We start from the raw sequence: 21,435 nt of genomic DNA, 5'->3' as shown, positions 1-21,435 counted from the left end.
GCTCTGGGCTGATGGCTCGGAGCCTGGAGCCTGTTTCCGATTCTGTGTCTCCCTCTCTCTCTGCCCCTCCCCCGTTCATGCTCTGTCTCTCTCTGTCCCAAAAATAAAAATAAACGTTGAAAAAAAAAAAAAGCACTGAGCGATGAAGCCTGATAAACGTGTCTGAGGGGCTCACGTCTAGCGGCAGGAGGGGTTCCACTTTCAAAGGCCAGGAGGCTCCCCAAGTGCACAGATGTCTGACCCTGCCGTGCAGATGGCACGGAGGGCCGGGGAGATTTGCAGAGGGGCTCATCTCCAGTGCTTTAACAGTCATAGACCTGGGTGTCATCCTTCCTCCTAAAACAAGGGGAAGCCTTGCCACCTGTCCCATGCTGGCTTTCAGAGCAGAGAGAAAAACTGACACCAGATGCAGGCAACTGGCATTTCGGACAGTGAGCTTGGGAAGAGCCGGCCCCGACCAGCGACTGCTGTTTGTAGTGCCACCTCGACCCGTCCAGCAGCCATGAACTGCACTTGTCCTCATCAGGAAGTGCTTCGGGGGGAGGAACGTGGAGCTACGACCGGCAGAGGGATCGCAAGCTTTCTTCCAGGTGAATAAAGACCCCACCCCAGGAAACGGCCATTCTGAGGACGGCCAGTGTGGCACATGCCATGAAGCACACAGGGAGGTCATGTCTGAGCCACAGTTAGCTACAGGATTCCTTGGCTTTTGGTGAGACGGGGTGGAAGGAAATACACACCATGTTCCTCACAGCTTGGGGTCCGTGTGCTCACGCAAACACGGATGCATGTGAGTGTATACTCTCCCCTCTGGATTCTGTCCACACGCACCGATGCTTGTGGCTGTCCTCAGTCTGTTTACAGCGTTCTGCTCAAGGATTCCCCTTCTCTTCTCCCAATCCAACAGACTGCAACCCTCCGTGGCCAGTGCCGTAAGAGCAAGTCTGCAGAAGAGCTGTGTTTTGTACAGAAGCATCCCCCTGCTGGGACGCCCTCCCAGAAAGCCCCCTGCGGATAACACGACAAAGCATTTCTAAGACGGAAGCATCTACCCTATTTGCAAATAGGGTAATTCCCTCCATTTCAAAATAAGTCATAATGTCCCTTTACTTTCCTTCCTCCGCTTTGCTTAGCTGCAAGGGAGCATGAAATGAAACCAAAATGTCAAGTTGTACAAACAAAGCGAATGTTTTTTCTCAGAGTCGGTACTCGAAGCTTCAGAGATTGTCAGAGAAGCTCATTTTCTGCAGCTTTCCTTCTCCGTAAAGTACGGCATATTTACCTGCTCAAATTCAGATGCATAAATGCATTTATAAGATGGTTGTTACTGATCAAATTTGGCAGGAAACAAACAGCCATACGACAAAGGTACCTGACAGACAATTTTACCTTCCCATGATTAAAGTTAAAATAGGTAAAATGTTGTAATTTTGTCGTATTTCTTCTCTCTCAAGTACTGTCTTGTATCAGAATGAAAAAATATTATGACAACAGTGTTCTTTTGATAACCATTTTCTACTCACCAGAAATGTGAACAGGGGCAGAAGTTACATTTTGCCACGACTGACTCAAAAGGGAATCTGTAGGTGAATGTCACTGTTTGTTTTACAACCTCATGACATCATGTGTTCAGTTCAGCAAGCACTCCAGAATGACAGAGGTCTGTTAACTCCAGAAATGACAGAGGTCTGTTCCCATTTAAATTCTTTGCTTCACTGCTATCTTGGAATACCGAGTGGACAAGATCTATTTTGGACTGAGAAGGAGTCGTTTTAATAAAACATGCTACTTCATAATCTAGCTTCACTTTTTTTCCTCTACTGATTGGGAGCAAATAAAGTGATGGAAAGAGTCCTGCCAGAAAGAAGCTTTCCTTCACAAAGGTTCATATGCCTAAGTTAGCAGAAGAGCACTCGGCCATCACCGTCTCCAATCTGGAGCTCTGGCCGCCATATTGAGAGATGCGTCTCCAGTGGGTGAACCCAGTAAGTACCTCAGAACACACACGGTCACCAACCAGCCGACTCTGAGCCATCCTGAACTCCCTCTCCACAAGACTTGTCGGAGACACAGTTCTCACACTCTAGGAAGACGGACATGGCCCCATGATCTCAGAGGAAAGAGACTATAGAAAGATTCTATTCATTCCATTTTCTCATGGGGAGATATCAAACCCACATAACACATGCAACTGTGCCCTGGGACATCTATTGCCACATGCTTCCCATCTCTACACAATGAGAGAAGGGAGTCAGTGCAAGGTGTGTGCGTGCTGACATGATAATAAGAATAGCACACATTTGTATCCCACGCATGCTTCAACACCTCCTGGCAAGATAGGCAATGGTATAACCCCATTTTACAGATGAGGAAATACACACCCAGTGAGACTGGTAACCTTCCCAGGCTTGGCAGCCAGCAGGTGCTGGGGGGGGGGTGCAGCCGCCATGTCAAGAATCTGGCCCCAGAGCCTACCCCTTCCCCTTCCCCAGCACCTGTGCTGCCCCCAACATGCAGAAGCCACATGTCATGGGGCCATCTCTCCCAGTCAGCACTGCCTGGGGCATAAAGGCGGGCTCTTGGGTCTGAATCCTGCCTCTACCCCTTCCCTACCGTGTGCCTTGGTTTCCGTATGGGCAAAATGGAGTAATGCAGTCCCATGCGGGGAGTACTGAATGAGGATTACTATGGATGCAAGATGCCCGGAACTATGGATGTAGGATACCCGGAGAGAGAAAGTAGCCCAAGGTACAGATGTGCAGGCTTATTATCAGAGTTTCAATGTCATTACAGCAGGAGGCGGTGGTAATGGTGTGGCGACGGGACATTCTCAAGGGGCAGAGGAAAGCAGGAGAGCCAGGGCGGGAATCCAACATTGGACACCACGTCTCTAATTTACATGGCTGAGAACAGCTTAAGTCCCTAACAGCCTTTCAAGGGCAGTCTTACTAGGTGGAACACGGGGCCAGGGCCACGAATTGCTTGCTTTTGGTTGAATCATACATTCAATAATGTGGTAGAAATGTTTTCGAATGATCTCTAATTTTTTTTTTCCTGTTCTAAGTGTAAAAATCAATAATAGCTTTAACACTAGTTGTTGAATATGCTGGAAACAGTGTGGACACACACTAGTCTCTGCCCCCCACCCCTTTTCCCGATTCTCTGAAAGTGAAACTAATCTAGGGTGGCTCAGTCAGTTAAGTGGCTGACTTTGGCTCAGGGCATGACCTCACAGTTCGTGAGTTCGAGCCCCATGTTGGGCTCTGTGCTGAGAGCTCAGAGCCTGGAACCTGCTTCAGATTTGGTACCTCCCTCTCTTTCTGCCTTGTCTCCACTTGCACTCTGTGCGTCTCTCAAAAAATGAATGAAATGTTAAAAAAAAAATTTTTTAAAGGAAGTGAAACTAATCTAGGGTAAATGTAATTCAAGACCACCCAGGCAAAGCAGAGTGGGGTCCTAGGAGGATATCTGGACCTTCAGGATGAGCACAGGTGAGGGCAGGATGCCATGTGGGATCAGCCACCTGCTCCTGATTCACTGCCCGGGAAGATACCGGGGAGCAGAGCAGGAATCTCCTTTGGGGGGCATTTGCGGACAGCCCCTCCCTGTGTGATCTGAAGGCTTTTGTCCCTGGGCAGGAGGAACAAACAGGTAGTAAAGGGCCCATCACCACCATCCCTGCATCCCACCATCCCTAATATGCCTTCGCACCAAGTCCAGTGCCGACAACACAGGTGTGAGAGCCCATCACCACTGCCCACTCACAGAGCAGACCTTGCCTGGTGAATCAGCTCGTGCGGTCACCGAGGGAAGTGACCACCGGACTACACCCACCTGGCTTACAGTGGCCGCAGGGGCCTCATGAGTGTGAATTCTACACACACCTTGCAGAAAGGGTCTGACCTGCTGCCTACCCTGGGCACCACAACCCATCCTCCTCAAGTCCTGAGAGGTCAGTCCCACACTAGCCAAGAGCATGGACCACCAAAGACCGACAGCCATAATAATGAGCAAATGACAACACATGGTCACACACACGTGTTCTTTTCCATATGAGCACCTTACTGTAAAACGTGAGACTATAAACATATTTGGAGGGAAGACAAGAGACAAACGCATATAATTTGGGAGGCAGGGAAAACCTTTTTAAAGCTCACTGTCAATCCCTAAAGTCACAAAGGAGAGAATGTCGAATCCAACCACAGAAATTCACCACGTAAGAGTCTATAAATAAAATGAAAAGACAAACAAAAAAAGACGGAAAAATATTTGTAACCTACATCAAGTAGATTATTAATGTCCTTAATATGTAAAGAGCCCAAACAAGTCAATAAGAAGAAGATGGACAATCCAATAGAAAAGTGCTCAAGGTATAGAAAATGGAATTCTTAGGACAAAAAACACAATCGTGGACAAAAATGCATTGACACTGAAAAATATCCCAGTACATACTTCTGTGAGAAAGGAAAACTACAAAAACCATGTGTAGAGTTTGTGTCAAATCCTTTTAATAAGGATGGTGTCTTCACATTATACCACACTGGCGACATGTAAATAGTGAAACTTATACCGTAAACCATCAACCGGGCTGGCCATCAGGGGCGGGGTCACTAAAGGCACTTCCTTTCTGCTGTGTGTGTCTGTATTCTTTGGTTTTGTAGACTCTAGATTACTCTGGCCATTAGAAGAATTACAAAAAATGAGGAAAACATTCAAATTAAAAAAAGAATATGGCAAAGGCATCTTGCAAAAATGGAGACATTGATGGACAGGCACCTCCAAGCTCTGCTCTTGATCTATGTGGACCAAGGACTCAGCTGCTGGCTCGTGCTGATGCAGGATACACGCTGCAGTGACAGAAAAGGCCCCAATATGCACAGAAAATGCCCCAACGTAGAAGCACAGAAAGAAGAAAGACTCGAGGTTGCTCAGTGGCATCTCACACCTACTGTGCCCTCCAAACCATCGCTCACAAAGCGGTCCTCTGACACACATCTCAGAACGTGACAATAATGGAAAATCTTGGCATAGGAGGTTTTATTTTCACTTATCATAAAGTCTTTTTTTTCTGCAAGCCTGGAAGGTGTACGAACGTCAATAAAATTATATTCCAGGAGCAACATCACATACACGATTTTGAGGAAGCCCTGTATTTTCAAAGTATACAGTAAGTGCTTCCAAATGGCTTCTGTTGCACATGTTCTAAAGGTGAGTATATACCTTTGTAAGTTGAACACGTGATTTTTTTCATACCGCCTCCCGGTTAAATCGGTTTGATGACCGTGGAAGGAAAATTATACATGGGTAGGTCTGTTTTACACATCCCTTTACAATTTATGGGTTATCCTCATTTCCTAGATGTCTTCCTGAAGTTTCAAAAACCTTATTACGTATCTCACACTCGGGTAAACAGTGGGTTTGTAAGGGAAACTACCTTATTCCCCTCCTGGCTAGATCCACTGGAATAAAAATTTGTTCATTAAGCACAAGTGTTGTGATACTAGGCCCCGTGGAAAGTCCCTGGGAGGATACTGTCTGTCTGAACGCTCTATTTCATGATCATCTCTGTAACAAGGGCTCACACTGACAAGACTGGCAGTCATATTTTATGTGATTCAGAGCTAACGTGCCATTCCAAGCACATACCCAACATGGGATAGTCTGGGATAAGCTAGTAGACTTTTTTGTTTGTTTTAACATCAGTATCCCCTTTGGGGAATTAGCATCCATAGTGAAGTTATTGAATTAAGCAGATTTTACAAACTCATGCATTTTTTAACGCGTGCTATTTAGGATGGAATTGAAAGCAAATGTAGTGCAAAAGGACCTCATGTAAACACACACACACACACACACACACACCACACACATGCACACACACGCACGCACACACACACAGAGGCAACTTAAAGTCTTCTGAAAACTCCAAGAGGGAATTTTCAATGAAGAGAAGCACCCGTGTGAAGATAAAATCTAATTTGTTGCTTGAGTTGAGTTTTAATAATTGTGTCATGGATGCCCTGGGATTCAGAAATAGAAAGTGCTGGCTGAATATTTAAAATACACTTTGTAAGTAAACGGAGTGGTACGGTTAAGCAGAGGCAACGTGGAAAACCCCTCGCAGCCTTAGCTCTTCGTCAGGTCGCTCCTGGAGTAGGGGCTTAAGAAAAGGCACTGACCCCACCAGAAAAATGACGATAGATTTTGTTTAATTAAAAAAAAGCGCCAAGAGAAATGTCTGCCCTCCTTAGGATTCAATATAATGCGGTATATGTAATTTTAAAAGTTTCCTCTTTCACTCATCATATTAGCAGAGAGTTTGAGGGATGTTATTATCATTATTATTATAGTATTATTTTAGAAATCATAACACTTAATGCCACCAAGGGTAGAGTGAGCAGACACAACACATTGGCACAACTAAGTCCCTCCTCTGGTATTTATCTTTTAACCAATTTCTTTGTACAAAGTCCTTTTACACCTCAGAGATTTTCCCTTTATGTAGATGTTGCATATGTTTTTCAACTAGTTTGTCACTGGTATTTTTAGTTTGTTATCTTTTTTGACGTCAGGAAATTTTAGGTTTTATGTAGCTAAATCTAGCAATCTTTTCCTTTAGCATTTATTTCTTTGCTTTTAAGCTTAGAAAGAGCCTGCTCAACAATACGTCAGAGAAATAGAGCCCAATATATGTTCTTGCATTCTTTGACGGGTCATTTTTCCAAATTCAACCGCAAGGGGTATTCACTTTCATGCATGGGACACAGCAGCATAGCACACAAGCAGATTAACCTTCTCAGTGTCATACACCATCTCTGTAACCTCAGGTAAGTTACTTTACTTTCCTAAACTACAGCTCCCTGAAAAACTGTCTTATTTACCTGGACCATCATCACTTTTTCCCTCTTTGCTTCGTCTTTGTTATTTTCGTCTTCTTCTTCTTTTTTTTTTTTTTTCAACGTTTATTTATTTTTGGGACAGAGAGAGACAGAGCATGAACGGGGGAAGGGCAGAGAGAGAGGGAGACACAGAATTGGAAGCAGGCTCCAGGCTCTGAGCCATCAGCCCTGAGCCTGACGCGGGGCTTGAACTCACGGACCGCGAGATCGTGACCTGGCTGAAGTCGGACGCTTAACCGACTGCGCCACCCAGGCGCCCCTCGTCTTCTTCTTCTTGATGATCATTTTTCTTCACTAACACCATCATCACCATCACCCTCATCTTTTTCGTTACTCTTCATCACCATTATCACCATCAACATCACCACCACCATCATCACCATCACCACCATCGTCATCACCATCACTTCCAGCATCATTATCTCTTTTAAGTGCGTGCAAAACACCACAGTGCCAGGGACCAGTAATTATAATGTCTCCCAAAGTTTAATCATCCTATTGCAATTAACGCATCATCTATTTTTAGCTGTCTGCCTTGAAAGGCCACATCTACATTTACATGAGAGTCTCTTTCTGGGCTTCCTGTTCTCCTCCATCACTGTCTCTTCTGGAGCCAGTGCCACCTAGCTTCATTTATTGACTTGTATTGAAACTCTACAGTGCTTAGTTTTAAATACAATGCAAATTAAAAACACGTTTAAGAATTCGCACCACAGGGGCGCCTGGGTGGCGCAGTCGGTTAGGCGTCCGACTTCAGCCAGGTCACGATCTCGCGGTCCGTGAGTTCGAGCCCCGCGTCAGGCTCTGGGCTGATGGCTCGGAGCCTGGAGCCTGTTTCCGATTCTGTGTCTCCCTCTCTCTCTGCCCCTCCCCCGTTCATGCTCTGTCTCTCTCTGTCCCAAAAATAAATAAAAACGTTGAAAAAAAATTAAAAAAAAAAAAAAAAAAGAATTCGCACCACATCCAACCTTGGCTGCGCAAGGCTGAAGGGTGCACTTGCTCTGTTTGAGAAGCTTAGGAATTTTATACCTAAATGCTTCCACATTCTGCTTCCCACTCCCTCTGAGTAGGAACTGTCCCCAGCACAGTTCACTGTGATGTGCACTGTAGCTACAAGGTGACAATGAGTCTTGTGCTATGAGCATTTTCCTCTTAATATTGCCTTCGTGGCAAGGAGCTGACAGATGGGGCTCTGCTGTCCAGAGATGGAAGCCAGCTTGCTTTATTGTGTATAGACCACCTCCCTTACTCCATGAAACCTGCTGGAAATCTGGAACTTGGGGCTAGTGACCAACCCCTTAAATAACTTTTGAGTCTCCATTGACTGTTTGTTTGAGAAAAGTGAAAGTGCAGTTAATGAATGTGTGGTCCATAATGGCTCTGCACTGCTCCCTGTAAAATACACCATTATTCATCCAGTGTTCCCGCCTCGCCATAAACCTCCATCCTGAAAGTGTGTGAAGCTAACCAACCATCCCAATCAGGGGAGACCTGAACCTGGTGTCTTTGGTGCTTGTGCAGTCACAAGGAAAGAGCCAGCTAAAGGCCCTGGCTTTCCAGTGCCTTGATGTACTCAACACAAGGAGACTGACTTCTAGTCCTTTATCCATTCACCTAAAAGCAAGCCACACCTCTACGCATGCCCAGAATGGTTAGAATGGTTCGACCTCTTCCACGTAAAGACTTTCACCTCCTCTAAGGCCTCCGACACCTTCCCTACCATGTTGTTTGGACCTACAATCCATGGACTTCCAAGCCACCAGCCCCTCTCCCCTACACTCCTCATTCCCATGCTGCGGTCTGACACTTAGGTCATTCTCTTGCTATTGCACAAATATCCAATGCTGAAATGTCTTTGGTGATACTCCCTGGCAAAATTTAATCATCAGTCAATTCAATGATCTTTCCTCCTGTTCTACATTGGCCTGAAAATCACCCAGTTCCACACTCTGAGCCAACACTTGATTCCTGCTTTCCCTGTGAGCAGAGCTCAGACACAGTCCAATAAGTATCCCTCTGCCCATGTCCCTTGTGCTTCCTGAAGGAATATCCAACCCCACTGACTCCAGACTCCTCAAATATCACTCGCTCAGCAATCTCTTATGACACTAAAGTTTATAGTGGTTAAATGCACTTGTGAATCTTCACTTGGTTAGAAGTTGATTGTCCTTTGGAGTTTTGTTTACCCCTGAATTCTGATACCCCCATTTCTCCTACCCTCTGTTCTCATTCTCAGGGGTCCTTTGTTTTTCTTTTGGGAATTCTTCCTATTTTTCCCTTCCTTTCAATGTTCTACCTGGCCTTCCATTTTCAGAATGCATCAGAAGTGAGCACATTATTTTCACGCTTTAGAGGAGGCTCCATTTATCAAGAAAAGGAGCGTTTTAAAAATTCAAGACAGAAAACTGATGTGTTGAATCCCAAAGGAAATACACAGCATTATGGCCCAGACTGCATTCCTTAGAGAACAAAAGAATGACGAAGAGAATATTGCCACTGCTTTCTTAGACTCTGTGATGCTAGTTTTTGAGAAGTAGAAACGTGGAAATTTATTTCTAGACTTTTACCTTGGCTTTCAATGCAGGAAAACCTTGAGTCACAAGTTACTCAACTGCTTTCAACACGCTTGCAAAGCAATCTTATCCACTCCCATGGTGGGACCATTATCTACGTATGGAAAAGAAAACAAAGTAGGACTTGCAATTTCAGCACCTTGGATAGGGCCTTGCTGTATCAGGCACCTCCTCCCCCACCCCCTGCCCCACAAGAGATTTCACCTTGAGGTAGGACTTATTGAGCCCTTGCCATGCTCCTCGTCTGCAGCCTTCTAGAAGCAGATGTCTTCCACATGAACCCAACCAGAGCACCTTTGCCCAGGCAAACGTACATACTGACCGAGAAGTTATTCACTGCACACAGCATTTCTAACACAACAGTCCCAGAAAGAGTCCATTTTGAAATGGATACTCTATTAGACTCATGCCCAATAAGCCAAATCCTTGTTAGAATTACGTTGTATGTGTGAGGGGCTTTGACCAACATCCAAGGCTCCTCATTTGTAGTCTTTTCTTGTGTTACTTGAGGTTCTTGTCACTATCTTGATCTCTTGAGACCTTCCAATTCATTCGCCATTTCTCAAGATGGATTCCATGTGTGGTCATCAGTGTTGCAAGGCATGTGTTTAACTATATGTCAGGCATGGAAAAGAGGAATTCACCCTGTACCCTACCCTCAGCTGGTCTTGTATGAACCTGTGCATTATGTTCCCATTAGGTTGGTTGTGTGTTCTGTCCCTGCACCCACAGAAGGTGGTGCTGCTCAGTCCCACAGATGGAAAGGGACGGAGAAACTGAGGACTGCCGTATCACACACAGCCACTAGGGGTACCACATCACAGATGCTGAGCGATCCAGAACACTTCTGAATGCCACCATGACAGGGGGTGCTTCTTCTACTAAAGAAAAAGCTTCACAGTTTTTGTTTCAAAGAAAAAAATCCCACATAAGCCACTGGATCCCAACCCTTGAAAGTAGCATTTTTTTTGTTTGTTTGTTTTTTTCTTTTTAATTGAAAGGTTTGATCTGACGCCAGACATTTATGTTAGTGTTCACCTCATTGTTCTTGACTTGCATTTCTCTTTGTAGGATAGAGAATTTGCTAGTTGACTCCTGGGCAAGTGCTGATTTATGATTCCTTCCTGGGGCTCTATTAATAGCACGGGGCTCTAAATAAATGCTGACTGCATGCAAATTCCACCTGACAGACTGAAGGTGTTGCCTGGGATGGTACAAGTCACAGATAAGAAACCACTGGTGGGAACCACCTCCATGCTTCTACCTGCTTTCTCTGCCCCCTTCCCATTCATAGATCTCCAGTAAATACCACTTCATGTCCAGGGGAAGAAAAACAGCTACAATGGCATGCCCCCAAAATACTCAGTGCATGTTTGAAAACACCGTGATCTTGTCCATTTGTTCCTCCTCAAGGCTCTGCTGTTTCAGAATTATTTGGGACTGATGGGGCACCCTGGGTGGCTCGGCTGAGTATCTCACTTTGGATCAGATAATGATCTCATGGTTCATGAGTTCGAGCCCCACACTGGGCTCTGCACTGGTGGCATGGAATCTGCTTGGGATTCGCTCTCTGTCTCTCTCTCTCTGCCTCTTCCCCATGTGCTCACTCTCTCTTAAAATAAATAAATAAAAACCTAAAAACATTACTTGGGGGGTACCTAGGTGGCTCAGTCAGTTAAGCATTTGACTTCAGCTCAGGTCTTGATCTCATGGTTCGTAGGTTTGAGCCTACGTCGGGCTCTGTGCTGACTGACAGATGAGAGCTTGGAGCCTGCTTCAAATTCTGTGTCTCCCTCTCTTTCTCTGCCTTGTTCTCTCTCTCTCAAAAATATACATTAAAAAGTTGAAATAAGGGGTGCCTGGGTGGCTCAGTCAGTTAAGCGGCCGACTTCAGCTCAGGTCATGATCTCGCAGTCTGTGAGTTCAAGCCCCATGTCGGGCTCTGTGCTGACAGCTCAGAGCCTGGAGCCTGTTTCAGATTCTGTGTCTCCCTCTCTCTGTTCATGCTCTGTCTCTCCCTGTCTCAAAAATAAATAAAACGTTAAAAAAAATTTTAAAAAAAGGTTGAAATAAAAAAAGAATTACTTGGAATTGAAAATCTCACTTTGCAATCATGCCCTGACTGTCCACGGGATTTGGCTGTCAGTGTTTCCTGCTGAAGGGATATGGCGGGCTGTGTCCATTGGCCCTGTCTTCCCACCCTTCCCATCCCCAAACTATCAAGGGGTTTATCTGCATCTTCCTTCTCTGGGACAGTCATTCATGACTTTGTGCTCTGTGTTATTATGACATCTCCTGGAAGAATCTTAAATCCCTCAGTGGCTCCTAAATTCCCTTATGTCAAGGGACTTATCATTATCACACTCCCTCGCTCAAAAACAAAAAAGAACAGGCACACAGTCCAGCATTCAATAAACATGCATGATGAAGGCATGAGCTATTTCCCTGTGATTTAGTGTGGACTGCTCCGTGCTATGAAGCAGACTTTCTCATTACTGGGAAAGCAGGAGACGCCGGGCTGCAGACTTCACGCTCCGGCTGAACACCTGCGTTCGGGTTCCTGCTCATCCCATATTATTAATTCTGTAATTAATACACCTGAGGCATGGGGTGCTTGGGTGGCTCAGTCAGTGAAGCGTCCGACTTCGGCTCAGGTCATGATCTCACGGTTTGTGGGTTCGAGCCCCGCGTCAGGCTCTGTGTTGACAGATCAGAGCCTGGAACCTGCTTAGGATTCTGTGTCTGCCTCTCTCTCTGCCCCTTCTCCACTTGTGATCTCTCTCTAAAAAAAAATTAAAAAAAATACACCTGAGGCAGGTGTATTAGCCATTGGCACCCCTCACCGGCCTCACCTGCAGAACGCAGATGAACACCATGCTCCCTGCCGCCCAGACGGGCCACAGCACCCAGGAGGAAATGCGCGTGCCGGCCAGGGCTGGCTGGGGGCACCTGCTGAGCTGCCAGTGACTGGCATTATTGAGGAACGCTGACCACCCTGCGGGTTACTTAGAGGTAATACGGTTCCAGGATGCTAGCACCCACATGGTGGCTCTGCAGGGCCCCTTCTGTGGCCCTCACACCAGATCTGTGTGCTCACTGCCCTCGGTGATTAAGCAGTGCACCACAGTGCAATCACCCAGCTAAGAATAAGGCAATGGACACATGGATGTGGCATGGAAGTGGCCATGGAGCACAATTAAATAACAAAGGTGCTTTTGCCCTGAATATGCCTTTACGGGGACAGACGGGTGCACGGTGGAGAAAGCTATCCTCCATGGAATTATGCGGCCTCCACCAATTTTGAAAGAAATGCTCGGAATGACGGAGATGTGCCCTCTTCGCTTACCCACTGCTATCTCAGGTGCCTTTTGTGCAGGACACATCATTTTTAAGGAGACGTCCCCATTTTATTATACAATTATTGAGAATGTTGCAGTCCCGTGGTGTCGTAGGGAAAGGCTCTTCTTGGAAAGTGGGAACGCTCATCGAAACACTCAGAGGTACCGGATTTGTCAGACAGCAAACACATCCCGAGAAACCAACGTCGTGGCTCACGGGGAGGATTTCATGTTTCGGCAAAAGAAACAAGATCGTCTGCAAATGTGACGTCAGGTCCGAACGCAGATCTCAAAGACTGAAAAATACTCTCCGTTTCATTCAAGACGGAACCGGGTTCTAGACGGGACCATTCTACATGCAACACTCAACGTCAGACTTTGTGACGGGTCGGGGTACACATATGTGGGATTATAATTAAATAAAAGTACATTTCACAATACCAGCAGAAGCCTGCTGGCTTAGCCAGCAAATGTCTTAGAGTCCTACAAGCAACCTGTTATTTGAAACCTAATGCTCATCCACGAGATAAAACATTCTACCAATTCGCACTACCAAGAAGTGGAAAATATAAACGGATTTACATGCAACATTTAAAGAAGCAAACGAGAAAAGAGGCAGGCTTGTCCTGGCATATGGAAAAGGCTCACTGCAATGGATTTGTCTCACACTTCTTGTGACGGGGAATGTTTTGGTTTCGAGTATCCCGGTAATTATCATACGTCCTCCTTTCTGTTAGTTTGCAGAGTCACAGAGCCGCAGAGAAGACACACAGTGAGGACCTGCCTCGTCTGAATTCTTCATGTTAAGATGATAGCCATGAAGCCTAGAGATTCAAGATGTCTCCCAAGTTCACAGAGACAGTATAAACACAGAGCTGGAAGCTAGAATAAGGGTCCAGTCCTCTGGTTTCTTAAGACAGCGCACCAAGATTTAACAAAACAAAACTGTTCTTGTAATCACCACAGTAGGCAACCATCATCACATTCAATTTGCTGCCTAAAACAAATCAACCAAAAAAACCAAAAAACCGCTCTGTGGCCATGTTATAGTACTTCCAAAAGATCTAGTTGAAAAAGTTAAAAACTACCAATTCAGTGCAAAAAAAGAAAAGGAGGAAGAATGAGAGAGGGCAAAAAAAGGAAAAGAAAACAAACACATGAAAATCCTAAGCCACCTGCTGACTGGTGACATTTGGACAATTTTGTCCGATTTTGTCCGTAAGGATTGCGCAATGTCAACACAAAAGACAATGTCACCAGAAAAGACAGGATCTGAGTGACACATTCAGGGCCCACTGGTTTTCCATTCCTTTGCTTCCCCTAGACACTAGAGAACAGACCCGAGATTGCTCAGCTGTACCAGAGAAAATGAAAGAAAGCAGGCTCATGACCATCTCCTGTAGACGTGGACGATATATTGTTTCAAGTAAGTCTTGCCAGCACCTCTAGAAAAAATGGTAGGTTTCTCAGGAATCGAGTAACTTAAGAAGAAGGAGAAGGGACAGAAACAACAAGGCAACGTTTGCATCCTCAGAGAGGCGGCGAGAGGAATATGGGCCCTAAAAAGGAAACCAGCGGACTATGCCACCAAGAGGACAGGATCCCCAGGAGACCCTGTAGCTGCCACCCCAAGCCGCCAGCCAAGGCTGTCGGTGGCCGCGGTCCACTCCATCCCCAAATCCAGCACTCATCTAACAGCGCTGCAGATGAGGTGTTGCTCACATTTGATTGTTCACAGGAACAGTCAATATAAAGGTTAAAACTTTGGTTCTTTTTCTCCATTAACCTCTGCTCGCCGGCCCACACACCCAGTTCTGCCCTGGCGATGAGCCACATTCATGCACTTGGGGCCAAAGACACTTGTTACATCTCAGAGTCAGTGTTTCATTACCTTCATTTGATTAAAAAAAATAAAGAAAGGAAAAAAACATTTGCTGTATAAAGGCATCAGGGTGGAAACTCACAGCAAAGAAGGCAGAAAGACACCTACCAACGCTCCAGTCCATTTCCTCCACAGCGTCCCCGTAAGCTCCGTGTTTGCTTTTTCCGGCAAAGTCCTTGGAAGAGAACAGGGCCGTGTGCACGTGAAGGTACGACAGGACCAGCAGGAATGGCTTCTTGGCATTCCTGCGAGAGGAGAAGGTTCAGAGCAACGTAAGAACATTTGCCACATGCTCGTAAGGATCAAACTAGTACTCCATGACGCCATGTGAAAAGTCGGAAAGCACCACAAGATGATGTCTAATATTTTACACTTTTAAACATTTAAAAAAAATTTTTTTAATGTTTATTTATTTTTGATTCAGAGAGAGACAGAGCATGAATGGGGGAGGAGCAGAGAGAGAGGGAGACACAGAATGTGAAGCAGGCTCCAGGCTCTGACCTGCCAGCACAGAGCCCGATGCGGGGCTCGAACTCACGGACTGTGAGATCATGACCTGAGCTGAAGTCGGAGGCTCAACCAACAGGGCCACCCAGGCGCCCCTAAACATTTTTTAAAAGTGTATTTATTAATTTTCGAGATAGAGAGCAGAGAAGGGGCAGAGAGAGAGGGAGAGAGAGAGAACCCCAAGCAGGCTCTGCATCACCAACTCGGAGCCCAATGCAGGGCTTGATCCTACCCACCATGACATCATGACCTGAGCTGAGGTCAGACGCCTAACTGACTGACCCACCCCGGCGCCCCTAATATTGTACGTTTTACTCAAAGAAGCAGAAGTCTCCATGGCGTGCCTGTGAAGAGACTGATGGTTACCCTGTGCAGATCAGCGGAAGGAAGTGCCATGTCCTTGAGGCATTCCCTGAGGACACAACTCTGGAAGGAATGTCGTGGGGTATGGCCTGCTTTGCTCTTGAATTCTATGCTTCCCTGTCTATACAGTTGATTAATACCAATTCAAGGGCCTTAAAAAGCACATTCTCTCTGGAACATGGACACACAGACAAACCAGTGCCTACTAAAGACCGTCTCTTGATTTCCCAAGTTCTTACAAAGACACCTGTCTACTTGTCTAATGCCAATTCAACTCTGGATTCCGCCATATTGCTCACCTTCCACTACAGAACAGGTCTCCTGGAATGAACACTCCATTGTCAACACTAGTTGGAAATTATATGGAACATTCTAGGAACTGGCCCGAACCAATCAAGAGTCTCAAGTTACTGTGAAAGCAATTCTTTTCTTTTCTTTTTTTTTGTGTGTGTTTATTTTTGAGAGAGAGAGACACACACAGAGGGAGGGAGGGAGAGAGAGAATGAGCAGGGGAGGAGCAGAGAGAGAGGGAGATGCAGAATCCAAAGCAGGCTCCAGGCTCTGAGCTGTCAGCACAGAGCCCGACGCGGGGCTTGAACTCACAGACCGTGAGATGATGACCTGAGCCGAAGTCGGCTGCTTAATTGACTGAGCCCCTCAAGAAAAACCTCCTCTGTGCAATCGGTGAGAACATACAGCTGCTCGAGACTTGTAAGTCACTGTCAACATTTGGCCCTTGGGACAAATGCCACAAGGCTGGTGAGTGTGGACAGGTCTTGGGGGTCCCCGTGAGGGTCTGCTGAGAGGGGTCAAGAAGTCACGCCACCTCCTGCTTACATCTCCTTCACCTCCTTCCACGCTGTGGAGGCAATGGACTGGAGCGTTGGTAGGTGTCTTTCTGCCTCTGAGAAACGCCCTCAGTTGCCTCGTTTTGGTTTTATGTAATCGGTTCAAATTCTACCTTCATCCAGGAAAGCGTCAGAAATTCCTTTCCAGCTAAAAGGGACTACTGAACAAGTGCCCTTTAGAAGGCTGTTGGGGCACAAATGGAGTGGATGAAGGAATAGATGGATGCCGGATGCAACTTGTACTAGAGCAGCTGGTGCACAAACCAAGAATCCCCTACGTGCTTTCCTTCCCCCACGAGACCACAAGCGGTGGCATGCCACGGACGTTCGTGTGCTGCAGGCACCAGCACAGCGGTTGGCGAGTAGTGTAAGTTCACTAACACTGTGTTAGCCAATCAAAGCCTGCACTAGCCCTCCTGGCTTCCTCGGGTCCACCCAGGACTTCCAGCACTGCAGGGATCCAGCAGTGCCACATGGTTTGTGTGCCAGGTGGTCGGTCTAGAGCAGGTACGATCATATATACCTATGTGGTATATATGCCTACATACGCAATACATGCATACGTGTTTTTATATGTATGCCTATACGTATACACACACAGATACTATTCACCTATATATATTATTAGGAGGTGTGTTTACGTGTACGTATGCATATATACCTACACATGTATCAGTATAGGTGTGTATATATATGTATACATATACAGTTATGCATATATTACTAGTATACATACATATACACACACACACAAACTATATATACATTATTAGTATAGCTGTGGGTATATATATATATATATATATATATATATATATACAGGTATATACACATACACATATACACCTATATATGTTATTACATAAGTATGCATGTGCATATATTATTACTATAGATAGTATATACATATACTCATATATACCTGTACATATATTATTAGTATAGGTGTATATATACACACACACACAAACCTATACATATATTATTAGTAAATGTGTGTGTATATATGTGTACACATATACACCTATGCACATGTTATTAGTATAAGTAGAATATATATATGTACTCATACACCTATACATATATTAGTGTATATACATATATGTATGTATATATACACACACACACAAACCTATACATATATTATTAGTATAGGTATGCGTGTGTATACATATATGTACATATATACACCTATGGATATATATGCATATATTATTAGTATAGGTAGTATATATATGTGCTCATATACACCTACACACATATTAGTATAGTTGTATATGTTTATATGTTATATATATATACACACAAAGCTATATATATATGTGTGTGTATATTAATACAGCTGTGTATGTATATATATATACACATACATATGTGTATATATATACATATATATATACACATACACTCACACATATACAACTATATATATATTATTAGTATAGGTATACACATACAAACTTATACATATATTAGTATAGGTGTATATATACACACATACACATATACAGAAACCTATATATATATGTATGTATATATGTACATACATTAGTATAGCTGTGTGTATGTGTGTATATATGTATATTATATATACACATATACACAACTACACATATATTATTCATATAGATGTGTACACAAACTTATACATATATTATTAGTACAGGTGTATGTGTATATGAATATATACATATGTGTATGTGTATATATTCACATGAATATATACACATACACATATACACCTATACATACATTAGTATAGCTGCATATGTATATATATATATATACACACATATATATACACACACACACACACACAAACCTATATATCTACACATACATTTATATATATACCTACACAAGTCTATATATCTATTATTAGTATAGCTGTGTGTGTATATATATGTACACATACACACCTATACATATACTATTAGCATAGATAGTATATGTATATATATATATATATGTAGTCATATACACCTATATGTATATTAGTATAGGTGTATATACACACACACAAACCCATATGTACATTATCAGTATAGGTGTATGTATACATCCACACAAATATATATTAGTATGATGTGTGTATATATATATATATATATATATATATACACACATACATGTGTATCATTAGTGTAGATACATATATATACACAGATATAAACTCATATATTAGTATAGCTGTGTATATACATACACACACATATACACCTATATATTAGTATATGTATAAATACATACACATACAAATATGCACCTGTTGGTATAGGTATATACGTCATAACATATAAACTACGTCAGAAGCCTCTGATCACCTTGAAGTGACTGTCACTTCTGTTCACCATCTTTGCCAGTCACCAAAAGCTCTCAAAAAATAATCTGTTTAATGAAATCAATGACATCAATATGCCTTTACATATTTATTTAGTATGTTAAGTTGCCACGATAACGAAAAACATCTCAAATTTAGAACGGGGTATCGCAACACTAATGAGTCTACCTCTGATAAGGAAATGAATGCGCACTCTGCCAAATGCATTTTTATTTCCTCATGTGCATATAGCTCGGGTTCCTCCTGCCCATGCAGCGCCTCGTGGGTCACTCCTCAGATCTTGTGCTTGTCACACTTGACTTTTAAGGTTGCTCCTTGCACTGACATTCCCTTGCCTTTTGAAGCAGAAAATAAGCATAAAGCATCGCATACTGAGTGAGCATCGCATACTGGGTCCCTTCTATTCTCAGAAACCAGATCAAACTGAGCCAGTTATTGTTTCACGACTAAGCCAAACAGAAACAAAAACACCAGCCAGCAGATGAGCAAAAAGCCTGTATGTGGTCTGTGCCACCTCTCCCCAAAAGTGGAATTACCATGAGGATCCGAACCCACAACATCTAGTCTCCCGTAACTTCCCTGTTATTTCTCAGAAAGGAAAGAAGATCCATTAATGTTCAGATGGATGCACGGGAGGCATCCCCGAGCTGACCTGCATGTGAGCATGTCTAGCACAGCATCGCTCTGGCCACTTGTAGGGGTAGATACCCTGGAAGATGCTAGGCCATGACAGGTCATGGACCTCTGCCCTACAGGGCAGCCAGTGAGGCCCCCATCCTGGTGCTTCTGGGATGGAAAAGCTGCACCCCCCTTCCCAAGAGGCAGGTGGGGACCCTAAAAATTGGGTTAGATTCCCCCCAACCAACCTGGAATGACACCCTTCACACTTGTCCCTAAATAGGCAGGTGCATCGCATATGGGTCCAATTCCACCGTCCTGTGCTGTCCTGCTTATTTTGGGGCTTAACGTTACGGAAAACAGACAGCTTAAAAACGCCATCTTACGAGCATGTATGTGGTCAGAGCTGGAGATATGGGATGTGCTTGACAGAATTTGCTGAGAATGAAGAGGTGTCACGTGCCCAACAGTTTCAGAGAAATAAATAAATAGATGGATGGACGGATCGATGGATGAAGAAAGACTGCTGATGAAGAAGACAGACTGGCAGGATCCCAACATGGAGGCATTTTGAAATGTGAGCCAAAAACAAAAACAGTAAGTGATAACGTTGTCCCAACAAGCAAATCAGGGAACCCCAGACACACGGTGCTCATGATGAGGGTAGTAAGAGCCGTCGGGGGGAGAGGGTGTGCACCACTGTGGAGACGAACCTGAGCCGTGGACGGTGACTTCTGTTCCTGGGACATAGGAGGACCCTCCGCGGAAGGGGAGAAGGTCATCCGTGCGTGTATGATAAGAGTGCACAGAGTTACACGAGTCTGTCTTCTATCATGTCTCTGCAAAGTGGTTTTTCACTGAGCGGACAGGACATCACGAACACCAGCCATGGTGCTGGGTGCCAAAGCACAGGGATCAGGTATTAGATGCACCAGCAACGCTGGGAAATGTCAAGTGGACCGGGGCTTGTGACAGCCTATGGCACGAAGATTTACCGTGTGGGACTACAGGGACACTGGACGGTGCATGGGACGTGAGCTAGGCACAGGCAAATCCATGGCTTCCATGCACACACCCTGCAGTGTGACTCACAGCCTCCTCTCTGGGGTAGCAATTCTTGCTGAGCAACAGCCTTTGACAGAGAGGAGGTCAGAGTCATCGAGGACACCTGGGTCTATGACCTAGAAGCCTCCGTGACACTCCATCAAGTTGCTGGGAGGGAGACTTGTCAATAACAGCTTAGGTCCTGTTTTATTACCTTCCGTACTTCAGTACACACTTCTGAAAATGTATTGCCACGGTCTTGTACGCCGTGTGAAAAGATAGAGAACTTTCTGCCGCTACATGCTTTTGCTGTGTTTGTAAAAATACAGCAGGCAGCTCTGTGCCTTCCCAGTAGCCTGCAATCATTTCAATCTGAGAATGCAAAGACTGATGTCCTATAAATACAGGGTGAAAACATAGGCAAGGAGACGGAGAAGGCACTTGGTTTTTTTTTTCTCAATTTGTTGTTGTTTTCTTTTTGTTTGTTTTTGTTTTTTTCTGTCTGCCATGAAGGTCTGAAACAGCATATTCCTCATCCAAGGGCTTGACCGTTCTTATTCAATCAAAATCCCAGCATGAGCCAGTGTCGGGCGTAACTGGGAAGCACACAGGAATGTGTGTTGATTCCTTCTGAGAGCCCTCGGATGCTGTGATTATAGCAGGCACGAGGCAGCGAACGGCCTCACCAGTCACCCAGCCAGAGGTCAGTGCCGCCACTGTGTACGAGACACAGATGTACACACCCAGCGATTCCTCTGTTCCCTCCACACACACCACCACATCGACCGGATGAACATTTGGCTGCATGGTACTCAGGACTGAAACTATAAAGGTAGGCTTTCTCAGATCCTGCCAGCAGAAACCAATCTCAACTTGGCAGGGTCAATAATTTGCTCCTGGAGAGAGGCAGGTTCCAAAGGTTCATGCAACGTGACGCTGCGTGCAAATGCTTTCCACAAACACGTGTATGTCAGCACTCTCCCGGTGTATACTCACAGACAGGACACTAGATGATGGCAGGC

At 44.7% G+C, this 21,435-nt stretch overlaps 1 protein-coding gene across 3 annotated transcripts in view; it reads right to left on the bottom strand.

The window, feature by feature from the left end:
- Nucleotides 1–21,435, bottom strand: part of STS (steroid sulfatase) — a 161,788-nt gene that overhangs the window by 49,922 nt on the left and 90,431 nt on the right. For all 3 annotated transcript variants that reach the window (XM_043571467.1, XM_043571466.1, XM_043571468.1), the window contains exon 7: nt 14,801–14,937. In XM_043571467.1, coding sequence (XP_043427402.1) covers nt 14,801–14,937 — 137 coding nt within the window. The remainder of the gene's footprint in view (nt 1–14,800; nt 14,938–21,435) is intronic.

Source organism: Prionailurus bengalensis, chromosome X (genome assembly GCF_016509475.1).
Source record: "Prionailurus bengalensis isolate Pbe53 chromosome X, Fcat_Pben_1.1_paternal_pri, whole genome shotgun sequence".
Lineage (NCBI taxonomy): Eukaryota > Metazoa > Chordata > Mammalia > Carnivora > Felidae > Prionailurus > Prionailurus bengalensis.
Note: the sequence above shows the minus strand (reverse complement) of the source record. Positions and strands in the feature narration are given on the sequence as shown.